The 17524-nt window shown below is 55.1% G+C and overlaps 1 protein-coding gene across 1 annotated transcript in view; it reads left to right on the top strand.

The window, feature by feature from the left end:
- The first annotated feature begins 1202 nt into the window (after positions 1-1202).
- Positions 1203-17524, top strand: part of SH2B3 (SH2B adaptor protein 3) — a 37585-nt gene continuing 21263 nt past the window's right edge. The window contains exons 1-2 of the mRNA XM_027566780.1: positions 1203-1577; positions 11508-12314. Of these exons, the coding sequence (XP_027422581.1) occupies positions 11535-12314 (780 nt within the window). The 5' untranslated portion in view covers positions 1203-1577; positions 11508-11534. The remainder of the gene's footprint in view (positions 1578-11507; positions 12315-17524) is intronic.

Raw genomic sequence — 17524 nt, 5'->3', positions numbered from 1 at the left:
TTCCTGTAGCACCTCAACGGCAAGACTCAGGCCTGATTGTTGAACAAACACTAGCAGTGTTTCCCCTTGGGCAAAGTCCCTTGCTAAGTGCTTTAATGCATTAACTCATTTAATCTTCACAACAACCCTGGGTTATGGGTACTCTTATTATTTCCATTTCATAGGTGAGGAAATTGAGGTGTGGAGAAGTGAAGTCATTTGCCCAAGGTTAGTAAGAGGGGGAGGCAGGGGAATGGAAGAGTGTGTTGTCTGGAAAGAGTCCATGTGGCCCCTGCAAGCTGGGGGTGTGAGCGACTTGTTTCCTGTTGTGGGAGGGAGAGAAGAGCAGACATTCCTCTCTCCCCTCCTCCCCGTGTGTCAGAGGAAGGGCTGGCTGGGTGTATGCTCCCCCTCAGGCTAGTGCGGACCCCACTGTGAACCTCATCCCACCTATGGCTCAGATAGCTCCAGGGAGAGCAGAGAAGGAGGCCCAGAGGCCATGGGAGCCAGCGATTCAGGAGGGCTTCCTGGAGAAGGATGCCCTCCTGGAGTTGGGAAATGGATGGGCCCATAGAGGCCCGTCTACAGGGCCACGGGTTACGACAGGGGTAGAGCTGAGGGTGGCGCTATGGGGGGTCGGCTCAGTAGAGTTGCGGATAGTCGGGGCTGGGCGGGGTTGGGATCCTTCCCCGGGTGATGATGAAAGCTGCGGTCGCTATTGCACTGACCGGCCCGGCGCGCGTAGATAAGGCCCGGCAGGAGGGAGTCGGCAGGGTCGCGCCCCCTCGAGGCCAGGAGCCGTGGCCTGGCCCCGCCTTCAGACCCCGCCTTTCCTTCATCCGACCCCGCCCCCACAGCGTGGAGGCTCCCGTGGTGGTCGCTGGCGCTCCCTGGGTGGGGCCAGGGTTGCCCCGCCCCGCCTGCCGTTCCTTCCCTGCTTTAGACTGTGCGATACGCCATAGGGTGGGCGAGCTGTGGGCGTGGTTTCACAAGGGCCCGCCTCTCCGGGCTTGCGTTTGAGACCCCAGGACTCGGTCAGTTGCGGAGAAATCGGGCTGGTGGGCGGGGCATGGACCAGCCCCGCCCCTCGAGCCCTGTTTTTTCCCGCCCCCCCACCGCCTCCGGCCAAGTCCGGCTCGCGGGCGGGCGGGGGCGGGGCTTTGCGTGGCCCGGCCCCGCCCAGGCCCCGCCCCTCTTGTAGCCGCCCTCCCCCGCCGGGCTCTGCTAGCACAGCCGGTTCCTCTTTACATAACGGCGCGGGGCGGCATGGGCTCGGGCCACCGCCTCCGCCCGGCCGCCCGCCCGGACTGTCGCGGCCCGCGGTGGCGACGTCGGAGACAGCAAAGTTTCCCCGGTGGCGGCCCGGAGGCGCATCCTCCCGCAACTGTCAAGCGCTGGCGGCGGAAATGATGAGGCGCTGGCCATTTTCCGAGCCCGGGTTTCCTGCCTGAGCCCCGCTCGAGCGAGCCGCGAGCCAGGAGCCGGCGCGCGGGAGAGAACGCGCCCGGGGCGGGGGCCCGCCCGCCCCCTCGGGATTTTGGGGGGCCGGGGGCGCGCGACGCCATGGGCTGGCCGGGCCCGGACCCCCTCTCTCTCAGGTAAGCACGCCTTTCCCAGGGCTCCACTCCTCCGGGGCTGGGAGGGCTTCAATGGGGAACGGGGAGGCCCCGTGTCCCGTTCTGCCTAGTGTCTGCGCACTCCCGCAACTGCCTAAAATATTGTCCTGCTGCTCACTCAGATGGGGTTGTTCAGGGGTGACCGTTCCCCAGCTCCTGCAACACCCTCAGCCGACACCCACACACGTGTTGGGGATGTAGTGGGGGTAGCTGAGGCAGTGGGGGAGGCGCTGGGAGAGGGTTTGGCTAATACTCCCAGCTGCCTCTTATTGTAGCCTAGCCAGTCAAATTGTGCCTAGAGAGGAGGGGTTGGGGGGTCACTGCTTTAGTACCTTGAAAGTGAAAGTAGTCAAACAGCCCGTGAGAATGGAAGCGTCCTCTTGGAGTGGGGCACAGGACTCTCCCTGCTCTCCCAGGCCAGGCCATGTGGCTAAGAGGGTAGCACTCACCGCCCCCACCCCCAGCATTCCAGAAACCCCTCTCCCCATTCTCTGCCTCAGGAGGTGGGGTGGCCCAGGCGCCCCCATGCTGCAGAATCTGGGGGTTCAAAAGGGTTAGGGCTTTCAGAGCTCGGTTCTCTTTGGACTGGTACCTTCCCACCTGGACATGGGGCTCCAGGGGAATCCTTCCACCCAAAATAAACAGGGAAACAAGTCATTGGCCTAATAGGTCAGCAGGGCTGGAAGGTATTTCAGAGGCCCTTAATGCCTGGTGCAGAAATCCCCTCCCTTCCCTCATTCTGTTTCTGGGGGTTTTGGGAACAGTGGGGACTGCATTTGAGGAACTGGGGAGGGGGGCCTGCCTGCCATTCCACTTTTTTTCCTTGAGTTTCCTCATTCTCCTGTTTCTCTTCCCCATTCCCGGGCCACAATGATGTAGGTAAGGAGTTCACTGCCTGCAGCTGGAGGCCTCCAGGGAGGGGAATGGCCAGGCCGGACTGAGTGGGAGGAAGTGAAATTGGGCTCCAGGAGGGGGGTTTCTGAACAGAGGGCCTGGCAAAACGAAGTCTGGAGGGCCAAGGACCAGCTTTGGGAGCAGGAGGGCTGGAGATCTGCCCTGGGAGATGAGCTTCCTCCGACACCCAGTAGCTGCCCTGCTCAGCTGGGGCAGCCAGTCCGTTCCCATTTACAGTCCAATCCCTAGGGCCCCTGCCAGGGCGGCGGGCATAGGCATCTCCAGAGTTGTGGGTGCGAGTTGTGTCTGAATTTCCCATCACTGACCTGGCTGCCTGACCGGAAACAGCCCTGGAGGCCCCCTGGGGCCAAGGGACCCAGGCGTAGTGGGGGGAGAGCGGACTGAGACCCCTTGTCAGGCTGGGGTCAGCAGATGAGAGGCCAGGGCCCTTTGGGGAAGTTGGATGGGTTTTTAATACACTTTTTCTGAGCTTTTTCCCACAACCCCCCTCTGGGAGGGAAAATCCTTTGGAGCCAAAGGGTGAACATTCCTAGAACTCGTGTGAGTCTCTGTGGGCTGTGGAGGAGCCAGCTGGGAAGGGGCTGGACTAAAGCATCAGCTTCTGGCATCTGAGTTCCTTCAGGGCTCAGCAGTGACAGAGGAGGGTCGTGGAAGCTTAGGTTCCATACCCCCACTGCTTTTTCCCAGCCGAGGGCATGGGCAAGTGACACTTGTGAGCCTTGGTTTCCCCCTGTGTGAAATGAGGTAATAATAGGTTTGTGGTAGGCATATAATGAGCCTGGCATGGAAAGGTTCAATTACAGGTGGTGGTGATTTTCCTCATTACCATCATTAGTGTTATTGTTACTGGCTGTGGAATGTTTGTTCATCAGCTTCCCTTGAGCACCACCTGCGCTAGCAGCTCTGGGGTTTCCTGAGTTCTGGGAGAAGAATTCTGGAGTTCTTGGACAGGGTGAGATGTTGGTGAATCCCGGCTCTTATGGCCTTGCTTAACAACCCCCCCGCCTCAGTTTCTTCATCTGTCAAGTGGGTGTGATATTAGTACCTACTTCTTTAGGGTCATTGGAACCGTAAATGAGTGAATTCGGGAGGAAGAATAGTAATAAGGAAGAGATGATTGTTATCTTGTTGTGTGTGCCTTGCTTGTTTTCCTTCTCCTTCCCCTCCCCCATTCTTCTGAATCCTGGGCTTGATCCTTCTCCATTAAACAGAACTTTCTAACACGAATTCGTTCCTGTAGAACTACTGCAGTATAGCAGTAGCCTGGGCCCAGCGGGTGCTGGGGAGCCCTGCAGCAGTTCAGCCTGTAGGCGCCGGTGGGTGTCTGGGTCTGGCTGTGCCACCTCCTGGATGGAGCTTCCTCGAGGGCAGAGGGGGCAGTGTTGGAGGCACTTGGAGGGACGTTCCAGCTGCCCGTCCCCCACACTGCCCACCCTGAGTGGGAGAGACAGAGCACATAAAGCACTCAGTGCTGGCCTTGGCACTCAATTAATAATAGACACTGTTGTTGTTATTGTTGTTGTTATTCAAATGAGAGGACTTCTCTGTTCAGTTCTTGCTTCTCGCAGTAGCAGCATGGATTTTGGAACCAAATCTGAGCTTTGCCAGCTTCTAGCTGTGAAGCCTTGGACAAGTTACCTGACCTCTCTGGACCTCAACTGCCCAGTGGGGGTTCCAGCTTCTCTCGGGTATATGATCCTATATGTGAGTTCATATGTGAAGGGTATGAGCCTGGCACAGAGCAGGGACTCACACTGTGTTGAGTATACTTGCTATGGCTGTGTGACCTTGGGCTTGTCCCTTAACCTCTCTGAGCTGTGGATTTCCTTGTCTATGAATGAGAGCACTAATAGGTTTGTTTTGAGAAGAGGCAGGCACAGTGCCTGGCATGCAGTCGGTGCTTAATAAGAACTATTGCTGTTAATGCCTGAGAGGGAGACTGGCACTTAATTGCCAGGTTTCCTGGGAAAATGGTCCCTGGGGGCCGTGGGGTGGTCAGCATCTTTGGCGGGGAGAACAGGAAGCTGCTTCCATCTGGCAGACGAAAGAAGCCTGCCTCAGAGAGTCCAGAGGTGTAATACAAGTTGCTTGTTCCCAGCCAGACCCTGTTCCCAGCTGCCCTCCCTCCCTGAGGAAACTGAGGCCAGCAGGCTGCCCAGGGGAAGTGACTCAGCTAGGGTCACTGGCTGAGTCAGGCCTAATTGGACCCAGGAGCCCTGTGCCCCAGCTCCCTGGCTTCCGGGGCCTGAGGTCCCTTAGGGACTGGGCAGGTCCAAACCGCAGCTGGACACCACTGACTTGGGCCCAGAAACCTGGATGACCAGCATTCTTCAGTGGGGACTCTGGGGTCCCAATGGTCATCCCTGGGCCGCTCAGTCCTTCCTGACCGCAGGGGCAAGGGGCACTTCCCCAGGAGAGCAAGTCCTCCTGGTGTCTCCCGGCTCCGCCCCGTCCGGAAACCCAGCAGCTGAGCAGATGGCTGGAAGATTTTTCCTCCCACGCCACCCTGTCAGGGGTCGGCTGGGGGGGCCGGGCTGCAGGCTTCCTCGTGAACCAGGCAGCGGAGCCCCTGGGGGCCTGCCCGGATGTGGGCCCCCACCCCGCTGGCTGGGGTGTAGGGGGGAGAGCCTGCCACTGCCCTGCATGTCCCCAGGGAGGCCTGGGGGGAGGAAGTCTGTGCCCGGCTCATCGGGAGCAGACTCACAGGGCGCCTGAGGGGGAGGCCTTGGCCCTGAGGGGCTGGCGGCCTGGAAATGCGATTAGGGGAGGTGGACACAAAAGAGGACCATTGGCACAAAATCGGTCCTTTTGAGAGCTGGCACTCCTGTCATGTCACTGGAAAAGAGTCCCAGAGAGGATGATGAGTGTGGAGAGAGGCGCACAGGAGCGGGAGGGCTTGAGGGCTCCCGTCCTGATATCCTGAAGAGGCAACACCGTCTGGGGGCCTTGGGACATGTGGAGCTGACAGGCTGCCCTGCCATCTCTCCTCCACCCAGGGGCACTTAAAGGGAGAAGTCCTGTCCTGGGATGGGGGTGGCTTAGAGAGTTCTGCCTATTCTTGGTGGGGGGGGCGGGATGGGCCTGGCTCTCCCCACCTCCCGAAGCCTAGCCGGACTGTTGGCTGGGGTGTCAGGCGGGGGTGGGGGCAGAGGAAGCCAGAGGACATTTCCTGTTCTGGCAGACTGCGCTGGTGTGATAAATGTCCTCGGGCACTCGGTGACCCCAGAGAGAGTGCCTCAGGGCTCCCTGGCTGCCCAGTGGTCTAGGAGAGACCCCACTTCTCAGCCTCCCTAGGGCCCCAGAACCTCTGCTCTGAACCTCCCATAGGTTCGTCTACAGTCTGACCCAGCATGAGTGGTGTGTAAGGGCAGTGGGCCTCCTGCCAGGCTGTGTGTTGGAATCCCCTCAACTCTCTGGGCCTTCTTGGACAGGGGGGATCTGGGCTCCCAGAGAAAGTCGGTGCTGCAGGCAGGAGAGGCAGAAATGCTTCCAGCAGCCTGGAATGAACCTGGAGGGCTCCTTGGAGGAGACGTCTTCCTCAGATGGTGTAAGACTTCCTGCCTAAACATCTGTGAGCTGTAGACCTGGGTGCGGATGGAGGCTCTGAACTGGCTCATTTTAAGTTCACTTGACACAATTTAAAATATTCTCCCTGAGCCTTGGCAGGTGAAATTCCCACAGGTGGGTAAGGGCCTTCTCTGCACCTGGGCCTGATAATGCAGCAGGAAATATTATCTTGCCCGGATTCCATTATTACCCGGGGTGATGGGACAGAGGAGAGGCTTTGAGCCTCAGTCTCTGGGGTCCTGAGGCTTGGTGTAGGATGCATTGCTATCTGCCTGAACAAGGGGTCCCCGCCAAGCACTGGCTGAGGCTTCAGAGCCCGCCGCAGGTTGCCCTTAGCAGGGATGCTGTGGACACTCTTGTTTTAAACTTGGGGGCCTGAAAGGCAGACCCACCTCCCCTCCCCTGCGACGTGAGCCCCAGGATGGGCACAGAAGTAGCTGCCCCCACCTCTGTGGGTGTGCGGTGGGGAATTGGGGGGTGGGGCGCCAGAATGCAATCCGATCTCACTGTTCTTGTTGCCTCATCCTTGTCCCTTACCCTGCTGGGGGATTTGGGGAGATCTTGGACCCCTACTTCCTTATCCAGCAGAACTCCCTGTCCTCAAAGCCCTGGATGAAGAGGGGGGAGGGACCCCCAGGACTTGCAGGACCTCTGTGACGGCTATTCATCCCTTTGGTTGCCCAGATTCCTAGATGCTCCCATGGGTGGGGAGGGTATTGGAGGGGAAAAAATGCGCCAAAGACCCCTCTCCTCATACCTGCTAGCTGAAGCCTGGGGGGCTCCTGGGAACCCACAGGTCATTAGTAGTTGCTTTTCCTGCCAAGAGCTTCTAGGCCCTGTTCCCAGGGTTGGCGTGATCTGATCAGTTGTTCTTCCTCTGTGTCTGGCACATAGTAAACACTCAGTAAATGCTACCTCCTGGGCCAGGGCCCAAAGAGGGGACCACCTTCCTGTGGCCTGGCTGCCTGCCCTGGCCAGGAAAGCTCCCAGGCGTGGCCCCCTCCCCAACACAGGCCACAGCTGAGTGCTCTGGCTGGTGGCTTCCTGCCCAGAGCTCCTGCCGGAGCTGCCTAAGCAATGCTTCTCCCCTGAGAAGGCCTTGTGTTCAGGCTTCTGTGACCCACCCCCCCTGCCCTGCCCCCTTCCTGGCCCAGCCAGTGAAGCCTGTGAGACTCTGCCTGTGGCTTCTTACAGCAGGCGGGTTTGATATTCTCTGGAGCTGGTACCCCTCTTTTCGAACAATAGTAACAGCAGCAGCCACTTGTTTCTTGAGCCCTGTGCTGAGGACCCCACAGATAGCAGTTCTTGGAATGCTCCTAGTGAATGTCCAGAGAAAAATATGAACCTATTTTACAGATGGGGAGGGGAGCCCTCTCTCCTGCAGCACACAGCGAGGAAGTGGCAGAATGAGGATGTGAACCCAGATTTGGTTGGTATCTCCACCGTGGTGAGCTCATTTGTGGTGGTGGGTTTCTCAAAGCCCCTCAGCCTTTTGTCAGTCCATGAAGGTCAGGGGCATGATTGCAAGAGTATGACTGTCAAACAGCAGCCCGCCTCAACCCTGAGAATTCACCACTTCATGCAACTTCAGCATTTCTGGAGTTGCTGTTCTGACATGCCCCATGGAGTGGGCCGGAGTGCCGTGGCCCTTGGCTGCTGGGGCAGATGCTGAGGGAGATGGACGGTGAGCAGTACTGCTCACTATAGCTGGTGCTCCCTGCGACTGAACAGGCGTTTAATCCCAGCTGTGCCCCCTGTGGGCCTTGTGACCTTGGACAGACCATTCCTCCCCCACCTTGGCTTTCTCATCCATCAAATGGGCATAATGCTGGGACTGCCCCTGCCGATGGGGAATAAACAAGTGAAAAAATGCAAAGTATTTAGCACAGAGCAGGGCACATAGTGTGAAATAGCGTCATTTATTGTTGTTTTTAAAATTTTCACCCTGTGGCTATTTTCCAACCACTTGTTCAGAGTCGCTGGGGCCTCCTGACTCCAGCAGGACCTGAGTGAGTGAAGTCACTCAGTCATGTCCGACTCTGTGACCCCATGGACTGTAGCCTACCAAGCTCCTCCATCCATGGGATTTTCCAGGCAAGAGTATTGGAGTGGGTTTCCATTTCCTTTTCCAGGGGATCTTCCCGACCCAGGAATTGAACCTGGGTCTCCCGCATTGTAGGCGGATGCTGTACTGTCTGAACACCAGAAGGACCTGAGTGAGGCCTTTTTGTCTTCTCCTCTGGACACTCGTTCACTGGGCACTAAGTCTTCCTTGTGGTGTGCGTTTGGGCACTGATCAGGTGTTTTGTGGGGGGCTTCTGTGTGGGGTTCGCATTGATCGCTAGCCATGGGAGATCTGTGCTTCAGTTTAAGCACCTGTAAAATGGGAGCAATTATTGACCCTACCTGCTAGTGCTGTTGTTAAGCCTGGGAAAGTTAATGTTTTGCAAAAGCAGTTAGAAAAATGCCTGATGTTTAGCAAGTATTGAGTACACACCACTCTTCCTGTGGGGAACTGGAGTAGGGGGCCCAGTGAGGAGGGCTGCTGGCCCCTGCCTGAGTGGTGAGGGAGCTTGGAGTGGGCACAGCTGTTCCGAGAAGGCTCTTCCCAGGGTTGGTCCTGCAGCTGGGCTTCAGGTCTCTGATGTACAGGGTCGGACAGGGTCAGGTGTTCCAGACAAAGGGACAGGCCTGGGTGCCCAGGCAGTGGGTTGGCCCAGCAAGAAGTGCTCATCAGTGAATGCTGGCCAGCACACACCTGCTGGAGGAGCCAGAGGTTGCAAATCCAGCCAGCTTCTTGTATTCCTACCTTCATTCATTCCGCAGGTGTTTATTGGGCTCCTGCTGCATGCTAGGACTTGGGGTTGGAGCTGGAAGTGGCTCCTGGCATTGTGGAGTTCACAGTCTGGTAGGGGAGAGAGTCACTCATTAAATAATCACAGTGATTGAATGAGAGCACGTGTGCTGAAAGACAAGTTCAGGACTCAGTCACCAGTGAGCTCAAGGAAGGCTTCTGAGTGAGACTGGGAGCAGGCAGGGCACAGGGACACCTGATGCAGTGGCCCAGCAGCAGCCAGTGTGAGGGCCGATCACACAAGGTCTTGTGGATGGGACAGGCACTTGGGTCTGGAATCTGGTTCCCCAAGCTGTGAGCACAGTGCTGTATCAAGGTGTGGGGTGGCCAAGGGGTTCGCCAAGGACAGGTTACCCATACTTTCAGGTAAAACCCTCTCCTTCAGTGACAGGGTGGTTTTCTTGGAGTGTGGTGGCCAAGGACACATGTGGCCCCTCTTCCTTCCCTTCTGCCCACTGTGTACAAAGTGCCTCCTGTGTGTAGCTGCCAAGGGCCCTGTAGTGTGCAAAGTTGTCAAGTGTGTGCACAGCACCCTCCCAGCTAAAGCAGTGGCACCCACTGCATGCCTTCTGGGCTATGCTGCTGTGATCGGCTGCAGGGTCACCACTAGGACATGGAGATGTAGAATGGGGTGGGGCAGAAAGAACCCCAGTTTCTAGGTTCAGAGTCTCACCTTGAGTCCCCTTACAAGGACTTCTTTCAAGGTCTTAGAAGGTGGATACTGTGCTGCTCCCCATTTGACAGATGAAGAAACTAGGGTTCAGAGAGGTCCGATGAGAGGCACACAGCCAGTACTTTTGTGTGTTTGTGTATAATGTAGCTCCAGGAGAGCAGGAATTTCTCTGTCTGGTTCGCTCCTGTATCCTCAGGGCCTAGCACAGTGCCCGGCACACAGTAGGTCCTCAGTAATATCAGGGTAGGGTGAGTAGGCGTCCATGAGTGTGTGGTCCTCAGCAGGGGCCCAGGCCCAACCTGGCTAGGTTGGAAGGAAGTACAGTACTGATGGTAAGGAGAGAGGGCCAGGGTTCAGCACCGTGGACAGCAGAGGGTAGGGGGCTTCTGCACTTTGATTGTGTAGGAGCCCCAGTTGCGATGAACAGGCAAGGGTCACCTGTCCCAACATTCCCCCATCAGAGCAGGAAGTACCTTTGTACCCCTTTTGAGTCTTGTTAGTTTATTCCTTTCTATCTTTTATGTTTATTTTTATTACACCAATAATACACTCTTATTGTAACATTGATTACAAGACTTATTAGGCTTTCCTTAGGTTCCAAAGCCTTTCCATTTAATTCAGTGAATCCTCATAACACTTCTATGAGGTAGGTGCAACATGTTCCCCATTTTACAGATGGGGCAAGCAAGGCAGAAAGACATCAACGAACCCAGGGTAACAACTAGTAAGCAGTGGGATTTGAATCTAGGCTCCAGGCGCCATGTTCTTAACCAGATTTTCTAGAGACAAGTAATAAATCTTCCTTGGTTACTTCCCCTCTTGCACCCCAACTTCTGACTCTTCCCCACAGGTCACTACTATTGCTGCATGGGTTTGCTCCTGCCACATCTTTCTTGCCCATCACTTAAATACATTTATGTACACATAAGAATTGGTAGTTTTGCTTTGTATGTTCATGTAAATGGGATCATGAATGGTTTGTATTGCTCAGTGGTTTGCTTTTTCCCTTGATGCTGTGCCCTGGAGACGTCCCAAGATGGTAGCATCAATCTTCTTCCTTTTGGAATATGCTGTAGCACATTCTGGCCTGCAGACGTGTCCCAGTTTGTTTCACCAGTCTCTGACTGATAGGCGTTTAGGTGTATTCGTTGTTATTAGTCGCCCAGTCATGTGAGACTCTTTGCTACCCCATAGACTGTAGTGCACCAGGCTCCTCTGTCCATGGGATTTCCCAGACAAGAATATTGGAGAGGGTTGTCATTTCTTCTCCAGGGGATCTTCCCAACTGCTGCATTCGAAAGAGGATTCTTTACTGCTGAGCCACCTAGGAAGCCCTTAGGTTGAATTTACCTTTTCCCTGGCTCAAACGGTGAAGAATCAGCCTGTGATGTGGGAGACCTGGGTTCGATCCCTGGGTTAGGAAGATCCCCTGGAGAAGGGAATGGCAACCCATTCCAGTATTCTTGCCTGGGAAATCCCATGGACAGAGGAGACAGGCAGGCTGCAATCCATGGGGTCACAAAGTCTCACATGACTGAGCAACTAAGCACAGCACTTCTTCCCTATTATAAATGTTGGGGCAGGAAACACCTGGAAGGGGACTGTCCTGTGCACGTGTCTCTGCTCAGGTGGGAAACTGTTTCTCTTGACTACTTACAAGGGGAATTACTAGGTCTGAAAATGATCCTCCCAAGCTGCCGGCCCAAAAGGCTGTACTCCCCCAGTACCCGCAACGTTGTAGGGGAGTGCTCATTTTGCTGCATTTCACCAGCATTGGGTATTAAGGTAATTTTTGCTTTTTGAGGTAGTGCCTGGTGACCAGCATCTCTGGCAGTGGTATTGTGGTGGTCTGCCCAGCCGTCCACTCCCTCCTCTGTTGCGCACTCCCCACCGTGTCTTTCAGCCTGGCCACTCCACCTCGGTCTCCGCCATGAATGGGCCCACCCTGCAGTCCTCCTCGGCCTCGTCTGCGTCTTCGGCCTCCACCTCGGCGGCGGCCGCCCCGTCCCCGCGGGGCTGGAGCGAGTTCTGCGAGCTGCACGCGGTGGCCGCGGCCCGGGAGCTGGCCCGGCAGTACTGGCTCTTCGCCCGCGAACACCCGCACCACGCGCCGCTGCGCGCCGAGCTCGTGTCGCTGCAGTTCACCGACCTCTTCCAGCGCTACTTCTGCCGCGAAGTGCGCGAGGGCCGGGCGCCCGGGCCGCCGGCACCCCGGGCCGCCCCCGCCGCCCCCGCGCGCGACTACCGTGAGACGGGCCGTGGGTCCCCGGCCAAGGCCGAGGCGGCCCCCGCCGAGCCGGGCGCCGGCCCCGCCGCCCCCGCGCCCGCCCCCGGCCTGCCCAAGGCCCGCAGCTCAGAGGAGCTGGCCCCGCCGCGACCGGCCGCCACCTGCTCGCTCCGGCACCTGCGCCACAGCCTCCGCCACATCTTCCGCCACCGCTCGGCCGGCGAGCTGCCCGCGGGCCCCGTCGCCACCAACGGGGAGGCCGGCGAGGCCCCGGCCAGGCCCGGCCTGGCCAGGAAGCTCCTGCCCTGGAGCCTGGCCCGGGAGCCGCCGCCCGAGGCCCTCAAGGAGGCGACCCTGCGGTACAGCCTGGCCGACGAGGCCTCCATGGACAGCGGGGCGCGCTGGCAGCGGGGGCGGCTGGCGCTGCGGCGCACGGGCCCCGACGGCGCAGACCGCCTGCTAGAGCTCTTCGACCCGCCCAAGGTAAGACCCCGCGCGCACGTGGCTCCGGGTGGTGACACTTTCCCAGCAGGTAGCTGCAGAGTGCCCAGGGGACTTTTAAAAAGTAAACTGTTCCCTCAGAGAATCATTTCCCATTTTTAGGTAGTACAGAGCTCCCTTAGACGCCACACTCAGCTTTGCTTCGTGTTTCTCTGTTACAATGCCATGCACATTCGTCGTATAATTAAGGAATAAACGTTGGAACGTGACTGTTAACTGGACTCTGAGGGTCCTTTGGATTCCCCTGGTTTTCCCCTAAGGTCCCTTTTCTGCCTCAGGACACCAAGTTTGATGTAGTCGTTATGTGTTCTTAGGCACCTCTTGGCTGTGATGAATGGTTCTTCAGCCTTGTTTCCAGCGGCCTTGGCAGTTTTCAGCAGCACTGGTCAGGGATTTTGTAGAATATCCAGGGACACCATACATGGGCATCATGTGGGCTGGTGGCAGCCTGGTTCAGGGTCCTTGAAAAGCCTGACCCAGGTTGACCCTGACAAATAGGAGGATTTCTCCTAAGGAGTTAAAAACTGTGGTGGAATTCCTTAGAGGCCTTCCATGCTTTGTGAATGTCTTACTTTCTTTGAAGTTTAGATTTTTTTTTGGGGGTCTTTTGGGACACAGTTCCAGTGGTGCAGTTGAGGCTGAAGGCTCCTTGTCTTCTGGACACCTGTAGGACTCCGTCTTTGACCAGATGTGTCAAGCTGATGGGATCCTGTGGCCTGTAATTCCCTTCTCTTTGTGGTTCTGTTATGTCCTAGGCCCTTAGTCTAGAGAGTGAGCAAAGCAGATCCCAGCTCTGGGGGGTGGGGGGGGAGGGTCACCGTCTGGGTGGAGGAGACCAACAATTACTCATTCATTCAAAAAATACTTGTTTAGCAACTGCTCAGCACTAGCTGCTGGGGAAGCTGGTGTCCTGGTGGGGCTATTGAAGGAGTAAAATGACCAATGAACTTGGAATTATAAATTGTATCTTGTGTTCTGAAAGAAAGAAATGGAACCTCTGGGAGGAGGTCCTAATTTGGGGGTGGGATGGGATGTTGTCAAGGAAGCCCCTTGTGTGAAGTACCTTTCCTTTTTAAACTTCTCTGTGGAGTCATACTCACATGCTGAGCCGTGTGAAGTGCGTCTGAAACTTCACAAGGATCTCTGTGTTTGTACACCCAGTGGCCCAGTGCCCTGGGGGGCTCCCTCACACCTCTTCCACATCAGCACCCACCCCCCCACACACATTGACTCATGCCCCTATGGATTGCATTTCTCTGTTTTGAACTTCATATAAATGGAATTGCACAGTCTGTGTGTGCGTGCTAAGTCGCTTCAGTTGTGTCTGACTCTGTGGGACCCCATGGACTGCAGCCTGCCAGGCTCTGTCCATGGGATTCTCTAGGCAGGAATACTGGAGTGGGTTGCCATGCCCTCCTCCAGGGGATCTTTCTGACCAGGGATGGAACCCCCATCTGTTACATCTAACCCGCCTTGGCAGGCGGGTTCTTTCCCACTGGGGCAACCTAGGAAGACCGGAATCGCACAGTACATTGGTTTTTATGTCTGGCCTCTTTTACCCAGTATGTTCTAGACATTTGCTCGTGCTCTTGGATGTACTAGAGTTTGTTTCTTTTTATGGCTGAGTAAATCCAGTCTGTTGTATGGATGTCCTTCAATTTGTTTATCCGTTTACCGATTGGTGGATATTTGGATTGTTTCTGCTTTGGGACTTCTACAAATCATGCTGTAATGAAATTTGTTCTGAGGTCTTTGTGTGGACATATGCTTCCATTTCCCTTTGGTAGATTCCTAGAAGTGCTAGGTCATATGGTAAGTGCACGTTTAACTTTGTAAGAAACCTCTAAATTTTTCTACAAATTGACAGCACAGTTTTGCATCCTCATCAGCAGTGTATGAGTCTTTTTTTTCTTCTCTTCAATGGATGTATACTGGTATCTCAAATTGCAGCTGTAATTTGTATTTCCCTGACTTATGAAGTTGAGCACTTTATCATGTGTTTATTGGCCATTGGGACTGGCTCTTTTTTCAAGTGTTTGTCATTTTTATTGAGTTGTCTGTCTGTTTCTTATTGATTTATAGTCTTTATATACCCTGAAGGCACTTTCTTTGTCCGTATCATCTTCTGCACTATGCTTATCTTTTTACTCTTTTAATGGAATCCTTTTGTGAACCTAAGTTCTTGATTTTAATGTAGTCTAAAGTTTATCGATTGCTTTCATTTATGGTTAGTGCTTTTTCTGTCCCATTAAAGGAATCTTTGCCTACCAAGGGTCATGAAGATCTTTCTTGTCTTGTCTTCTAAAAGCTTTATTGTTTGGGCTGAATCATATTGACAGGCCTTCACAAGATCCACCCTGAACTGCGGTGTGAGGCAGGGTCACAGCTCTTCCAGTCCTGGTGCTGCATGCTGATGTGACCCTCTTTTTCCCATTGGGTCTCATGTGATGCTACTGTCAGCCTGAATCTAGTGTCCATCTGTGTGCTTCTGGACCTGCTGTTCCATTGGCCTGTGTGTCTATCCTATGCCAACACCACACTGTCTTAATCACCAAAGTTTAACTGTGAATCTTGAGGTAACTTTTTTTCCCCCAACTGTGCTGTGAGGCTTGTGGGAATCTTAGTTCCACAACCAGAGATTGAAACCCTGCACCCTCGTTAGTGGAAGCACGGAGTCCTAAGCACTGAGCTGCCACTGAGGAGGTGACTTTTGAACTGAGATCTTTTGTTTTTTGGCTGCACTGGGTCTTTGTTACAGTGAGTGGGCTTCTAGTTGAGGTTCTCAGACTTCAGAGCGCACGGTCTCAGCAGTTGTGGCGTCAGGGTTAGTTGCTCTGTGGCATGTGGGATCTTGGTTCACAGACCAGGAATCGAACCTACATCTCTTGCATTAGCAGGCAGATTCTTAACCATTGGACCACCAGGGAAGTCCCTGAACTAAGATCTTACTGAGGTAAGAATCGCTGGGTTTCAGGAACAGCATAGGGAAAAGGCACGGAGATGGGAAAGCATTTTGCATGTTTTTAAGAAAGCAGCACAGAAACGTGGTGGGGTCACAGAAGGGGAAGACAGCTCACAGGGGAGGAGGTCCTGTGAAGAGTTAGTATTTTATTCCAGATGTAACATGAAGCTTTTGGAAAGTGCAGATAAAAACTTTATTCATTGTTTTAAAAAGTCTCAAGGCTCTGACACCATGAAAAGCAAATAACATCCCAGATACATGGTCTTACCTGCATGATAATGTGCGATTCCCTGTAAAACTTTTAAGAACTGCTGCTGCTTAAAACAAACCGTCTTAGAAAACACAGTGCCAGGAGTCAGGCGGACCCAAGTTCAAACAATGAATTCGCTTCTTTCTCAGCTGCAGATCCTTAGGCAGGTGGTGTCACCTCTCTGGGCCTCAGCTTCCTCCTCTATTGAGCTGAGCTTCTCAGAGCTCGCACTTTGCGTGGCTGTTGTGTTACCTGGGAGGGCGCCTCTGCTGAGCGCCCAGCACAGGGAAGGCTTGGCGTTTCTGGTGTTTCTTGTTGTTGTAGTGAAATGTAGTTCTTTCTTGTTGTAGTGAAATGATTTGGGGACTTATTATTTGGTAATAAGTCAGTGCAGATTTTTTTACTGCTTTGGGCCCTTGGTACCTGGCTGGGATGCACGATCAAGGCTCCTGTTCTTCAGGAGCCCAGGGTCAGAGCAGCTGTCAGAGTTCTTAGGGCTCAGAAGTGGTGTCTGGCCTCGGAGAAGTGGGACCTGGGGGTGGCAGCTGGGTCCCTGGGCTCGCCCCTCCCCCCAGGCCACCTGGGCCTCTTTCACAGGCTTGAGAGTTGCTGTGTGACCTGGGTGTCCCCCACAAAGTAAGCAGCCCTGGTAGGGCATCTCCCACCCCCTCCACAGGGTATGTGAGCAGGTCCTAGCTTCGGGATTAGAACAGCCTGAGGCTCTTCTGAATGTTTCCTGGAGTGACTTGGATCATCCAGTCTAGGCTGAAGATACCTAGACTAGAAGTCTTGAGTGTGCCTGCCTACTGGGCAGCCTTGACCTCTGACCTCTGACCCTGGAGTTGTCTATGGGAGCAACTTCTTAATTTATTTTTTAATTGGAAGAAAGTTGTTTTACAATGTTGTCTTGCTCTCTGCCATACAACAACACAAATCAGCCATAATTATACATATATCAGCTCCCTCTTGAGTCTCTCTCTCCTCTCCCCCACCCTACCCCTATGGGAGCAACTTTAAACAAAGGCAGTGACTTCCCTGATGGTCCAGTGGTTAAGACTCTGTGGTTCCAGTGCAGAGGGTGCAGCTTCCATCTCTGGCAAGTGAACTAAGATCTCACATGCCAGGGCAGCTCAAAGAGTCAAGAAAGGCAAAGGAGGGTGTGACAGCAAAGGCTTGAGCTCTGGATTCACACCTGAGCTCTGTCACTTGGATGGTGCTCAGGCAGAAGAGGCTTGGAGGATGAGAACTGAGAGAGGGCACTGCCCAGGGACCTCACTTGGGGCGTGTGCCCCCCCTTCCCCCCGGAAGTCTGAGGCCAGGTGGTCGGCAGCTCATGGGTCTGCCTCCCCTGGAGTTGGGTCAGAGCTCCGCCTCTGACCAGTGCCCCTGACCCGGTCAATTCTCCACTCACAGCCTCAGTCTAGTTGTCTGTAAAGTAGGCGTGATGGCAGCAGCCAGGGCTCAAGGCACCGTGAGGGCTGCGGTGGGAGGGAGCCGGCCATTACAGGCAGTGTATAAGCGGAGGCCACAGGCTGCTGCAGTGGACCTTCAGGGGGGTGGGAGGAGACAAGCATAGTTCGTTCCCAGAGTTCAAAGTCTAGTTTCAGTGGCATCGCTGCAGGTGGACAGGGGGCAGGACAGCCCTTCCTTCTGTGCGCTCGGGGGAGGCTGGGGATTGTCCCTGGGGGGTGGTCATCAGAGCCCCTTGGCAGGAAGTGACATCTGGGATGAGCGAAGGTGCTGCTCCTGGAAGACTGGGTAAAGGAGTCCCATGCTGAGGAACGGCAAGTGGGAAGGCCCTCGGGTGGGCATGAGCCAGGAGACTTGGAGGAACAGCCATGCAGCCAGGGGCTGGAGTAGAGGGCAGAAGGAGGAGTGAGGCTGGAAAGGTGACCGGGCTGGGTTGGGCGGCACCTGAGGGAGCACAGTGAGGATGTTAGGTTTCACACTGAGAGCAGTGGGAGCATGTGAAGGATTCAG

This window comes from Bos indicus x Bos taurus, chromosome 17, assembly GCF_003369695.1.
Source record: "Bos indicus x Bos taurus breed Angus x Brahman F1 hybrid chromosome 17, Bos_hybrid_MaternalHap_v2.0, whole genome shotgun sequence".
NCBI classification, from domain to species: domain Eukaryota; kingdom Metazoa; phylum Chordata; class Mammalia; order Artiodactyla; family Bovidae; genus Bos; species Bos indicus x Bos taurus.
Note: the sequence above shows the minus strand (reverse complement) of the source record. Positions and strands in the feature narration are given on the sequence as shown.